The 14,334-nt window shown below is 35.2% G+C and overlaps 1 protein-coding gene across 4 annotated transcripts in view; it reads right to left on the reverse strand.

Annotated features, from left to right (window-relative positions):
* Positions 1 to 43: 43 nt before the first annotated feature.
* Positions 44 to 14,334, reverse strand: part of LOC117233637 (tyrosine-protein kinase Src64B) — an 86,378-nt gene continuing 72,087 nt past the window's right edge. For 3 of the 4 annotated variants that reach the window (XM_033494122.1, XM_033494120.1, XM_033494121.1), the window contains 6 exons: positions 9,426 to 9,651; positions 8,364 to 8,555; positions 6,983 to 7,193; positions 5,938 to 6,191; positions 4,856 to 5,566; positions 44 to 4,588 (listed from right to left, as the gene is read on the reverse strand). In XM_033494122.1, coding sequence (XP_033350013.1) covers positions 4,374 to 4,588; positions 4,856 to 5,566; positions 5,938 to 6,191; positions 6,983 to 7,193; positions 8,364 to 8,555; positions 9,426 to 9,468 — 1,626 coding nt within the window. In that variant the 5' untranslated portion in view covers positions 9,469 to 9,651 and the 3' untranslated portion in view covers positions 44 to 4,373. The remainder of the gene's footprint in view (positions 4,589 to 4,855; positions 5,567 to 5,937; positions 6,192 to 6,982; positions 7,194 to 8,363; positions 8,556 to 9,425; positions 9,652 to 14,334) is intronic. The other variant, XM_033494123.1, reaches the window with a different exon arrangement.

Genomic DNA, 14,334 nt, shown 5'->3' on the forward strand with positions numbered 1-14,334 from the left:
GTTATATGGATAAAATATATGAATATCACTTGACACTCATCTGTTAATATGATACATAATATATTTATCTGCATAGGCTTATGGTACTTAATACAATGATACAAAGTAACCATTAAATTACTTAATGATAATAAGCTTTGGTACGTAAACAATGACGATATATTGATCCGTTTTTACTTTAGGTACGAGTGAACCATGTTGACGCGCGGTGTGTATGATCTTGACGAAAGCCTAAATGCATTAAAAAATATCCATCTATTTGGTGTGACGACTGTTTCATTTTTTAACATTTATAAATGGTTATTAAGCAATTTCTGACACGTTAATTTCGTTGGTGGCCCCGCGCAATACTCAAACTCTGTATCAAAAAACATGAGGTTCGTCACTATATCACAGATTTATTAAAATTTCATTTGAACGGAGCCACAACGAAACAAATTTTCAAAAGTAGGCAAGTCAAACCGAACAAGAAGGATTTACTTCATATTTTACGAATTATAGAAAGAATGAAACTATCTTTTCATGGAAACTTGTCTCCAAGCCGAGAGACGCAGTGTTCGAAAAAAGAAATTCGAAATAATACAAAAAGGAAACTATATGGAACCATAGTACGTATTATAATCCATACTTAAAAGATATGCTAAAGCTGTCACACGATTTTACTAATTGTAAGCAGTAAAAATACTTATTCAATAAGAGTAATAAAAATAGAACTAGCGTTATGAGTTGCTACTTTGATAATTATGACGACGAATATTTATAGGCTATAGACAAAAAATTTAACTCGAAGATCGAAATACTTCAATTCGGGAGCCTTAATATAAAGCCTATATATTTATTCTTGGCAACGAATGGTCGAAAAAACGTTAAAGGATCGATAGCCTTACATAAACCAACTAGCATATTGAGTATACATACTTTGCTTTAAACTACCGAAAGCACAACGATGATAGAGCATTATTGCATTCGTGATAGCTCCATTAAAGACTGGAACATCTATACGTTACAATCAAGTTGAAACACGCAGCGTCTCCCGACCAGAATTCGATTTCAATGCATCGTGAAATACGTCGATGTAAATTTTTTGCTTGTTTTCGTTTTATTTAAAAATCCTTTGAAATTTATTATTTCAAATACAATAGAAAGGATATATACCTATATCTGCTCGAATCTCTAATTTGAATATGGACAAAAAAGTATAAAATCGAGATCGTTTTTTAATTATTATATATATATATATATAAATTACCAAATTTATTCTCGTGTAACAATCTCGTAAGAAAGATTGAAATTTCAATTACATATGATTCGATATCCTCGTGAAAAATTAGATCGAGCATATATAGTCGTCAAATACAAATTCAAATGCAGTTGATCTGTTCCTTTTGTCTAAACAATATCAGTCTCTAGATCCAGTGGAAAGGCCACATGATGCCCTTACCAGTATTTAACATTTAAATATACTACTCTCTTCGTCTTGCTCGGATAAAATGATGTACATGCGACAGTGTTGACATTCAAGATAGAGAAAATCAAATACATTACTTTCTATATATGATGGACATTATTTGCCACCGATTCTCGACGAATCGAATTCGTGCATGATTGTATTTCAATATGAATTCTACCAACTATGGCGACAACATGATCGTTAGCGAAAAATCTTGAGTGACCATTCTCCGTGAGAAACACAACATTTTGATCGGTATAAAACGCTCATAGAAAAAGTTTGTTGGACGTAATACAACTACATTTCTAACACTACGTAAACATGATGCTTTTTCACGTGCATTCACCGCATCATACTATCATAGAATAAATTAGTCAACTCACACAACAAAAGTATGTAGTGTTTGCCTCGCTAATTATAGTAAAAAACATTATATTTATTGGTATACTATGTAATTGTGGCAATATAATGTCGAGTTCGCGACGAGTCCCGGTAAACTTAAGCCACAAAAGTATTCCACATTCGAATCGATATATCAATTGTATCGATATCTATTTGGAATCATTCGTATTATAGTTTGTTACTAGACAACAAACACTGGTTTGTCAGACGTTGGTGCGTCCGTTTCATGAAAACGTTCGTTTCGTTGAAACGACACGATTTTCTTTCTGTTGAGCAATAGTTACGGGCCGTACAAGAAGCATGACATTTTATTGCTCATCTCTTAATATTTTCACGGCAAAATGCGCGTGAAAAAAATACCACACATTCATAGTTGTAACAATTCACTACACTCACGTACATAGTCGTCTTATCATCGCTCGCACTTTCGTACTTATATTTTATCATCTTCTTTCTCTCTCTCTCTCTCTCTCTCTCTCAGCTTTTATCCCATTCATTCGTTTAATATTTTTTTCTTGTTCTTATTCGTTTAAATGTTTTATATATTTAAAGTGTCATAATGGCTCACCTTGCTTATCGTGACATAGTTCAATGTACGCCTAGGGACTTATACGTCTAACGATACGTTCCGCGGAGGACGACCATGACGAGACAACGATATACGTCCTCGGGATCGAAACCCTTTCTTATCCTAGAAATATTCTTATACAACGAAATTACGAAAAAAGACGAGGATCTGTCGGTGTTTCACATCCCGAGGAGATTTACAACTACCTTCATGGGCCTATCGCCTAAACTCTACCCTAACTTGTCGTTTGTATGTTTAGTAGAAAATTTACAATTTTTTTTTTCAAACACTTTGTACGAGCAACATCGATGACTTAATTTTTACCTTCAAGTAGTATCTCTAGTATTTTTTATTTTATTTTATTTTTTTCTCTCGATAGGTTCACGTAGTTTCAAAAAAAGTTTGTCACTTCTCGTGGCGACGTGCATTTATATAACGTACTTACATATGTTTGTTTCTGTTATTAGTAACTTCTTCTTACTCGCGTCTTAACGAATTTGAAAAAAGAGGTCTAAATTAATACAATGACGAGACATATTCAGATGTAGGTACATTATCGACTCGCCGTAGAGAACAGATAGCTCTTGGCTTTCCTTTACAGATTGTGATCACAGTAAAAAATAATAATATATATATATATATATATTTATATATGTATATGTATATGTATATTCGTCGGAGAAACGAACGTGTGCTTTCGAATCGTATATTTGGAATACACTGTTCACAGAACAAAAATACACACATCGAAAAAGTTTTTCTCGTTTACGTATAAAACGTACTTAATCTCTCGTATAAAATATTGTCCTACTCGACGTATCGTTCGAAATCAAACGAAAAACTTTGCATATCCTAATTTATTATATCAATAGAATGATTGTATTTTAATACAGGCTTGTGCATTCAATAATTGATGCACAATCTGTGCACTTGGATTCGCAAGGAGTGAATCTAAAAGAAAAAAACAAGATTTGAATTTTAGGAAAAGTCAGTCGCGATTGATTCGAGATCAATGAAGAAGCAATCGCGCAGATTACATAGATGTCGCAACACTTCTGTTTATCTGCGTCGTAATCATACATTGACGGATTAATATAATCGATTACATTGTCTACCATTTAAAATTCTACTTTTTAGTTCTCAACTGTTTCCGTTCTACCGTCTAAACATTATCTTTTTTTTTTTTAATAATAAGATACCTTTGTCAAATATTTTTAATATACTCTCCAAATTGTGAAAATGCTTAATAAATAGCTCAAACGTTGAACGATTTCGTTTTAGATTCTATAATATATATCGAATACGTAGCGGGTAGAGAGATTCTATACTCTTATCTTCAGTCGCAACGTTTTGGCTCGTTATTAGTCGGCAGTTATCCACGATTGGTCACAAAAGTTTAAAGTCTCATCGATACACAGTACGAGCAAGACTCAGTTTCATTTTTTCGTTTCTCAGTTCCATGGCACACAAGATCATTGTTCTTGATCATGCTTCCTCGATGACTCTCAATTTTCGTAAAGATAACGAAAGAACACTTCGTAAATTATCCACGATTATCGCAGAATTTTCTTTTCCTTTTCTTCTACGTCTCTTTGTTTCTCCTTTCTTTTTTTTTTGGCAGCGTTTAACAACCATTGCTTCGAAAAATCTGGTAACGTTTACAAAATTCTTCGCCATCAAGAGACAGCTTATAAATAGTTCCTGTACCATTCTGTACTTTCGGTAATTCTCCTTTTTTTCCAAGTTTCCTTCTTTTTTAGAATTCATTATTCCTGTTCGCGCAGATAATATCTCTGCAGATTTTTTAATATAAAAAAGGACACGGTAAACAGAGTCTTCAGACGTATTGCTAGAGATCTAGCAATAAATACCATAAAACTCCATGGCACAGTTAATGTGCGCTGGATGGAAATGACCGTGCGGTACCAGGTGACTCTGCATGTGAGCTGTGTATCAGTCAGTTGGTGGTTCTAGATAGGGTATTTCGCTAGTGACGTTGAATGACTCGAAATAGTGATTAAGGAACTCGAACGTGGGTCGCTTCTCGGGGCTAGCATCCCAGCATTGTAACATTAATCGGTAAATGCTGTCCGGCAGCGGGTGATTCAATGGTTTAGGCATCCGATAGCCTTTATTGATCTGATCGATTACTTCGCGACCCTGCATACCTGTAAAATGAAACGAACGATCGAAGAAATAGCAATAATTATTTTCTATATTTTTAATTGTTCGATAAATTTAATTTATACAAACGTCGACTATTATGTAAGGACCACATCAATGAGAAGATATCAAACAATTACAATCTTGAACGCAAGTTAATAAATAGTGAATTAAAAACACAGAATTGCAGAAAATTAATGAAATTACAAAAAGAAGAATAAAACATAATTAAAAGTTAATAAATTAAACTAAACGGTATTATTGAAACTTACCAGGATAAGGAACTTGGCCATAAGTGAAGAGCTCCATCAGCAGCACGCCATAAGACCAAACATCGCTTTTGATGCTAAATCTGCCATAGACAATGGCCTCGGGAGCAGTCCACCTAACAGGGAATCTACTTCCCTGTTTAGGACAGTATTCGTCATCCTCGATCGCCCTGGCGAGACCAAAGTCGCAAATCTTTGCTTTATTCTTCTCGCCTATCAGGACGTTCCTCGCAGCAAGGTCTCTGTGTATCAATTGCTTACTCTCCAGATGTTCCATACCGGATGCCACTTGTGCAGCAATGTAAATCAGATCCTCGAACTGCATGTATTTGCCGTCACCTGTCCTGAGAAAGTCCAACAAGCTGCCATTGCACATGTATTCTTGCACGATATAAATCGGTTCTTCCTTCGAACAGATCGCGTACAACGCGACTAGATGTCTATGTCGGAACTGTTTCATGATAGCCGCCTCTTGGAGGAACGCCTCCGTAGACATGGTCCCTGGTCGCAACGTCTTCACAGCCACTTCGATTTTATTCCTCCATTTACCGTAGTATACCTCGCCGAAATTGCCGTGGCCTAATTTCCGTATCAGCTGTATCTCGTTCCTATTGATCTCCCATTTGTCTCGTAACTCGGGCCCGAGATCCCACATGTCCGGCTGCGGTTTTGGACAGGGCTTCGAAAGCACATGACACAGACCCAATGCATTCTCTGCAACAGTCACAGTTCGCAAAGTTACAGAGGAATTTCAACGAAATTGTTGTTGCAGGGAACAGTGTACAGGTTGATGTGGTTTGAAAAAAAATACCGTCCAAAAGTTTCAAATCGTATGCGTCACTTTAGAATTCTATATGCTGTAGGAAACATTTTAATAAGACAAATAGAAGAAGATTACTTGTTAGTTACAGCGAACAAAAGTGGTTCTAAATCTTCTTAAGGCAAAACTACCATATTTTAAGGGCAGAATACATATGTAAATGGCGCAAGAATTATATTTTTACGATCATATATTTTTCGTAAAGAATAGAGACAGTAAAGGGGAAGAGATTAAAATAAATCACTAAAGATTCAATACAACTTACTGCTGTACGCCATAACAAGGGCGGGTAGGGTCGGGAATGTCTGGTTGGTAGCGATAAAGAATCCTCCATTGTCGAGCGGCTTAATTTTATAGTGTTTTACATGATGACCCCTTCCCTCCTCCCAATCCTTCACGGATAAACTGTATCCTCGTGGATTGTGCTCGCTGGGTCTCACCAAGAACGTTCCCCGAGGGTTTTCATCCACCAGAAGAAGCTTTCCAGCTTCTTTACGGGAGACATTCTCGAAAAACCAACTGCAGATGGAGAAAAGAAACAGAAAGGAACAGTGTCCAAGGTTTATAAATTTCAAACTTTCTCGATGATTAGATGACACGTTCGTTTGCTTCTTCCAATTCTTTTAATTTAATTTTATCGGTACGTCGCGCTTTGTTCCGATTATTCGTGAGCGTTTCGGTTCGCTTTTTCAGGACAGACCTGCGAACGAAGGTTCCGTGTCCTGATGGCGCTATATCTATACGTATCCTCGCTGTGTCTATGAAAACGACGAACAAAGCGCAACGTACTAATAAAAAGACGAGTGAAGAAACACGGACGTAACGGCGGAAAAATAAAACTTTAAAATTGCTACTTGCGTATGCGAGTTTTTCTGATCTTTTTATAAGACATCTTTTATCAGTCTATCATTTTTATCTATCTTTTGTAGTCTATCGCAAGATATACAGGGTCATTGGTAACTGGAGGTACAAGCGGGAAGGGGGTGATTCTACGCGAAAAAAGAAGTCGAAAATATAGAATAAAAAATTTTTTTTTACATTTTTTTAAAAATCTACAGTGAGATCCGTTATAACTTTCCGCTTGTACCACCAGTTACCAACCACCCTGTATGCTATATCTACTCATTGGTTTTGCAAATGATAATTCAACTTTGTAAAATTATACTATCTCGCCCCTTTAGTCGTTAAACTTTCCTTTTTCCGCAACTATATGACAACGTCGAAGACCGTTAAAAGAAAATTCGTAACGAAGGAAAGCAAGTCGAATGTATTATATAAACTGCTAATTGGAAAATGGAAGGAAGACTCACTCTTCGCTCTCGACCGAACGCTCCACGGCCACAAAGTTCCACGGGATGAGACCTTCTTGCAAAGTTGTCAAGTGTAAAACTTTCCACCAGTCGGGCTCGGAATCGTCCAATACTTCCATCCGGTCTCCCTTTACGAAACTGACATCGGTGCTCTCGCGCGCGGTGTAATTGTACAGGGCCACCACGATCTTGTTCGACCTTTGCGAATGCGCTGTTTCCAGAACAAATCAACGTAGAATGACGTACACGTGGAAATACGAACTATTTAAGGAATCGAATCCAAATTTTCGTGAATGAATTATATTGATATTGCACAGATTATTGGCGATTGCAATTGCAATTGACAGAGTATCGATCGACGAGATTAGCACGCGTCGATGAAATACTGCGGTCGTCGATTCATATAGAGTTATCGTTCGCAAACAAACTATCGTTGAACGTTAACGACGAAAATATTGAAATTTCGAATTTTAACGATTATTCGTTATATACATGTAAATATTGAAAATTGAATAGTTTCTCAATATGAATGGACAAATTTTTTTAAAAGACATTCATAGGGCAAAGTGACGAATTAAGTATAGAAGTTAATTACATAATTACATATGGTCTTTTTTTTTTACATTTTGCAAATTTTAGTTTGCTTCTTTTTGCTAATTCAAAGAAACATTCCTGTGAATTTACTATTAAATGCTCAAATAAATTAGAAGATATTAATTACAAACATTTGTTGTTCACAATAATATCATTTTAGAAATAAATTAATATTTTTGAGCAGTTGTACGAGTCCTTTTTATATATATAAATTAGCAATAATAGAATGTTTCAGTAATATTAGTTGCCATTATAATATATAAACTATATTCCTATGGAATAAATAAAAACAGGCATCATTTTGTACTGACTGTAAGCAATACAAAATAACATCTTCTTTCTTTACGTTCAATTTTTAGAAAATCACAAGAAATCTACAGCAAACATATAAGTTAAGCATACACGAATCGAGGCGTTCCTAACTTCGATTATCAAAATATAAAATGAAATTTAAATATCGAGGAATTTACCAAAAGAAAAAAGCTCACTCTTAAATCTATGGGATTATCTTCTACGAAGCTGAATAATTGAAACGAAACGATAATAATATCTTCCTGGTGGCAAATGTATTATTTTCATTAATTCACTGACAGTGAATCGCATATCCATTCTGAACTAAAATAGGTATAATAAAAGAAGTTTCTGTCCGTGTAATAAACAGATCAGCTCGGAACGTGAAGCATATTAAGCAAAGTAAATCGCAGGCTAAAATAGAATCTTAAACTAGAAACTTAAAGTAAAATCGCTATATTAAAAAAGTAAAATAAAAGAACATAAAAATACACACATGCAGGCTTAACGACAGGCGAGCTTGTTTTACGGGGCTGGTGAGGAATTTGGAGCTTACAAGGTGTCGGCCTCGGTCGTATGATGTCTGCCCTCGTTTGTACACCCCTCTGATTCGGGTCAGCAGTGTACCGATCCAAAGAACCTCCATTACTGTGTTTTGAGCTTAGTCCTGTATCTGCTTTCTTGTAACCTAAATAACCAAGCCGAACATTTGTAACGCGAAATTATGACAAACGATGTTACGTGTGACGTTACAGTTCAGACGTAAACGAGGCTGAGTGAATCAACGGAAACGTTATTTTAAAAGAGTAGAAAAATTACAGTATTTATCGAACTTTTTTTGACGAACTTGGAACAATTTAACAAATAATGTCATTAGCGAGATTTTAAAGTGGTAAATGAATCAAAGTACAAGAAATCTTTAAGAATATAGATGATAAAAATCTTTTTAATTGCTTTCTTCTCGTGCACGATTCAGATAAAGATATTCGCTATCGCGAAACGAGAAGGTCAGAGTGGAGAATGAAAAAATATTTTCTAATTCCCCCGTAATAATTCGAAGAAAGGTATCTAGAAATTCAGTCTACACGATTCTATCAGTCGGAGTCGATGGAGGAAAGCAATTAAAGTAGGATTAACAGGAGTTCCAGTTAACAAAGCTGGAACCATTTAATACTTTAATTAAATTACATCAAAGAGGATTTTTAATTTGAAATTAAAACTCCCGTACTACGGCCGTACTATTCCCTTCGAAATACTTTTAATAAATCGGATCTCTCGATGCAACTCTTTATTGCACGCTAAAAGGAAACGCAACTCGCCATAATTAAACAGCTTTTCTACTTCCACGATCTCATTTTACTCTGTGTTTTGTTGCATTTAACCGGGAACTTCCATTCAGGAGTTTCAAAAGACATACTTGAAAAAAAAAAGAGAGAGAAAGAGAGAGAAAGTGAAAAAGGGAGAAGAGAAACAAAACACGTAGTAGGAGTTTTGTAAAAGAAAACTCATCGCGGTTTCGCCACGAGAATAAAAAGCAAGATAGAAGGAGGCTACTCACCAAGGGGTTGAGGCTCTTGCCGCTTGCTACAACACTTGCCCATCTTGGATGTTGTGCTCGATGTTTCCCCTTTCGATCCTGATTCTACGCGCCTTCTATGCTGATGCGTGCCCCCAGGAAAGTCGCCATCTCGTGAACTCGGGCTGATACGGCGCGACGGTGGTTTCCGTTTCGACTTTTAGCATCACTTTCTTCTCTCCATCGCGTGTTTATCGAATCCGCGCACCTGCAAGGTAAACCAGAATTGTCGACCATGATTCCTCTTCGTCTTGTTACAGTGAGGCGACTTTTGAACGTGCCACGATGCATTATCGTAATTCACAGTTAAGGACGTAGGTTTATATATACATCGGGAAACTTTTTTCTGTTTCTTCACGTTCAGTTATGATTTATCGAATTAGATCTTTTTAGCGCCACTGTGCATTCGTATATTTATAGTTTGCCAAGTTTTTATGTTTCTTAGTTCGATCTAGGATGAGACGAATATTAATTTAAACAAACTGCTATTACAGTCAAGGTTTTTATGTTTGTTAGTTTGATCTAGGATAAATGAGACGAGTATTAATTTAAACAAATTGCTATTACAGTCAAGGTTTTTACGTTTGTTAGTTTGATCTAGGATAAATGAAACGAATATTAGTTTAAACAAATTGCTATTACAGTTGCAAGCATTTATTATTTCTCTTATGTTCGCTTATGGTGTTTTAAGTTATAATTATTCAGATGTGTTTGTCATTTCGAAATCTTTCATATTTGCAATTTGCAACAGATGGAATTCGTTATAAGCAATTCATTATCAATTAGTTCGTCGTGGATTTCTTTCGCGTTGACGTGATTTATTGAATTGCAATTATTAATATATTTATTATTTCTATTCCGGTGCAACTACATCGAGGAGGAAGCTGACTTATGAAATTGCTTTCGCCGCTCCCTAGCTTCCACCGGTGGATCATCGATCATGTTGTATTTAAAGAAGACTTAGAACGTCCGTGTTTTATTTCTCCTTGCCTTGTTCAACATCGTGCATCTTCTTTACCGGAGACTAGCGTGTTCCTTTTCGATGCGAGACAAATCAGGCATGCCGCCTGTGTTTCCGAGTAATACGTTAAATTAAAACGAGCGTAACAGGAGGACTCGGAGAATGCTAACCAGTTGATTGTTCGCATTCATAGACAGAAAAATGTTTTCTTTCCTTCGTTCGTTCGTTGAATACCTTTAATCCGTAATTAAAATGCTGGCGTCCAGTGATAAATATTACACATTAATTTTCCTGGATGCTTATGAGTCATTAACTCTCTTCCTCCCTTTTTGCCTTTTATTTTCATTTCGGATATAAATTAGAAATTTTTCTTGTAGGTAGAAGCTGTTATAAGCATGGATTGTTAGTGTACCATATCAGACAAGCTATTGCATTGACATGTGTTTCAAAATAACGAGTGTTAGTAAGTTTAATATACACTGTATAATCTCATTACACATACACAAAATTTAATAACCAAATAATAATTATTTAATAATAATTACACTTTTTATATATATTATAATTATTATATTATAATTATTATATATATTATATTAACAATAATTATAAAAATAATTGTTTTATTTTATTCGGATAAATGTCTCGCGGAATAATCATTTTAGATAAATATTTCTCATTCTGTTACAATTCTATGATTGTAAGATTCGAATGCACGTTCGTACCACTCGAAGTTCCTTAAACAAATCTAACAAATACGCAATCAAATTTCCATTGCGCTCTTTATTTCTTCCTAAGTGCAATAGACCTAAATACGCGTAAAATCTACCGATCCATTTCCAAGGTCTCTCTAAACGCGGAAACTTCCAAGGGACCTGTTAATTATTTCCAAGTATCAGTTGCCAATACCTGGAACGAAGCAAACTAGTCAAACTCGAAGCCGTAAATACAAACGTATAAACTACTATCGAACGACAATGTAAGCTGTAAGGTTGCAGGTTTTTCCGCATTGCTCTCGATTCCTTAGGGAAGACCAGTCTGAAAACAAAAAGGCGCGACACGATCGCGAAGTCACGTACAGACATTTTCTATATCCGTGGCTGTTCTTCCGATGAAATCGTTGCAAGGGATGAGTCAGATAGAGCCCTGTTTCAATGAAATTTGACGTGGTAAGAGATATAACGTAGATACGTAGATATGTTAACATGTATGTTATACACGGTTGATCAATATTTTTGTATTTTATTTGGAAAATGACTAGTTCTTTCGTAAATATATATATGTATAATATTGTGTGATTTTATCAAACTTTAAATATATTTTTGTCATAATTGATTAGTCGTGTGTAGCTAAAATTACTATTTTATATTATTTTAATTTATTGTAAATTTTACTCTACAGTTTTATTTTATTTAATCGTATCTGTATAGGATTGTTTGCGTTGTTATTTAATTATTATTCGTTTGATATGGAACCATCAGCAGGCGAAATTTCATTGAAATTCGAAAGAACCGTGTCAGATGTAGCATGATACGTAGGAAAAGCACGAGCAACAAGGATAAATAAAGTTAGGAACGCGCCTACAGGGTTCATTTAGAGTTTAGGGGAATACGACTATGTCTTTTGTCGTCCACGAAATACCATTACAACGTGCATAATTACGACGCGACGTTGCGAATTCCAAGTTTCTGCGGCGACCTGTTACACAAAAAGTGGAAAGCGACTTGGGAAAATCAACTTTACGACTTTTCATCTGCAGGCCTGCTGCAAACGAAGCCTCTTCGTGATCCTAATTCTCTACCGGCATAAATTGCACGTGATAGAAATTCGCTCAATTCAGACGCTATATATACGAGAGAAATATTACGAATTTGTGTCAAGAAGTAAAGCTCAGACTCGAGCAGCTTTTTATATTCCGTCAAGTGTTTGTTAAAGATAAAATTCTAGTCGGTTTGTTTTCAGATATCTTTTATACGATTTATTTAATATTGTTTACAAGTTTTAAGTAGTTCGTTTAATATTTTAGGGTACAATGTGTCCATTAGTTATCGAATTTTAGGTAGATTTCTTTTAATTAGATTCTATAATTAAGAGATAACTATTCTTTTTTATTTTTTAGTTGGATCAAAACGATTTTATATTAAACAAGATAAATATTTTGGAACGCGGAATAAAATATAGATCATGTTAAAATTACATGTTAGTATATATAATTATTCTGCGAGTACTCGTTTTAACTTTATGAGTTGAAAGAATGGGAGAACTTTAGACAACTTTCTTCTAGCGACAACTTGAGAAAAGGTCATTTTTATAGTAAAAGTACAATACAGTAAACTTCAAAATATCAATAACTCGTTTCTTAGATTATAACCATTTTACAAATTTAATTGTTGTTTCTATCTGAACCGAAGTTTTTTCGATCTGACACTTGAACAGCTTGCCTAATTGTTCTTTTTAGTCTTCTTAGTTTTAAGAAATTAGTCTTAGTTCTAGTTTAATGACGGCTTTCCTTCAAAGATTTTTGTAATTTACAAAAGTTTTCCATGTCGTTTGGATTCTACTTTCTTAGTATTTAATAATAGCCAAGTTGAATTTCTTACACGATCTAATTTTTATACGGTCTAATAAAGACGTAAAACAAATTACTGCCGTTTACCAGCACACTTTCACGAATTTTGATTATATTTGATACAAAGATGATCTACTGGCAACGCACTACTTTAATATCCTCTTGGATTAATACAGAGAAACAGTTTATTAACGAGAAGAATAGTTTCTTTTCTAGAAACGTTGTTTCATCTACAACAAGATCTCTGATGGATGTGGTGAAGAAATACATCGAATAAAATTCACGTTAAAAGTTCTAATTACCATAATTTTATAATTAAACAAAAAATCTAGAGATATTCTATACGTATCTTTTCGCTCATCTTCGTCGTTACTTCTTTTCATCGTAAGAATTTTCAAAAGAAAAGTTTAATAACGTGGCGAAGAAAGAAGCTTGGAAGATATAGAATATTTTCCTGAAACTTCTTAAAATTTGATAACTGAAAATACACATTTCCATATTCAGAAATATTCATCAAATATATATTGCACAAAATTGATATATTTTTTTTAAGAAAGTCAACAAAAATGTACTTGTCGTGTTCTTTTTCTTACGATCTTCGTGTATACTTTTCGAAACAAAGTTAAAGAGTTAAGGAACCTTAGCATAAAACGAGGAAGATACTTGCACGGTACTTTGTGCATAAACCTGCAGCATTACATAAACACGCAAAATGACGAGAACTCGCTCAACTTCCAGAGAGCTGCGGCCATGCATCGACGTCGATCGAAATATTTACGAGCCTCGTAGCCGTCTCTGTGCTCCTCTGACACGAACGAAGGTGCGAATGTTTCGAGATTCGTCGTGTGTGTTTAATATCCCGTTTGGAACGAAGTTTCCTCGCCTACACGTACACGCAAACTATCACCTGTCTGTGAGCAAAATTTTCGTACACGTGTCGTACGACGGAAATACAGGACGTTCTCTGATGGTTGTAGGCCGCTTTCGATGACCGATAAACAAATTATGGTGGCGGTGGAAGCGGGCAGAAATGAAATCACCGCTTGAAAGGATCACTGCCGTATGATAATGATAATGACGTAACACGAGGAAACAAAATTTCGTTGGGTCCAGTCTGAATCAGCTGCGAGCGAGACACGGCAATCAAGAGGACCGCTTGACTTATGGATCATGTACGTATACGGTGGTTTCTGGTAAATTTCGCTTTTAAAAGCTGACACTTGCGTCAGTTGAAATTAAAAAGGTATTGTATATAATGTCGATTTAAATTGTTAATTCTCGCTATGAGTTTCATAAAAGGAACTTTGTGTGGCAGAGAAATCGCAATAAAGTCGTCTCTTCCTCGTCTTTCGATCTGTTTT

The sequence above is a fragment of the Bombus vosnesenskii genome, unplaced genomic scaffold (assembly GCF_011952255.1).
Source record: "Bombus vosnesenskii isolate JDL3184/JDL3185 unplaced genomic scaffold, Bvos_JDL3184-5_v1.1 scf7180000013298, whole genome shotgun sequence".
NCBI lineage: Eukaryota > Metazoa > Arthropoda > Insecta > Hymenoptera > Apidae > Bombus > Bombus vosnesenskii.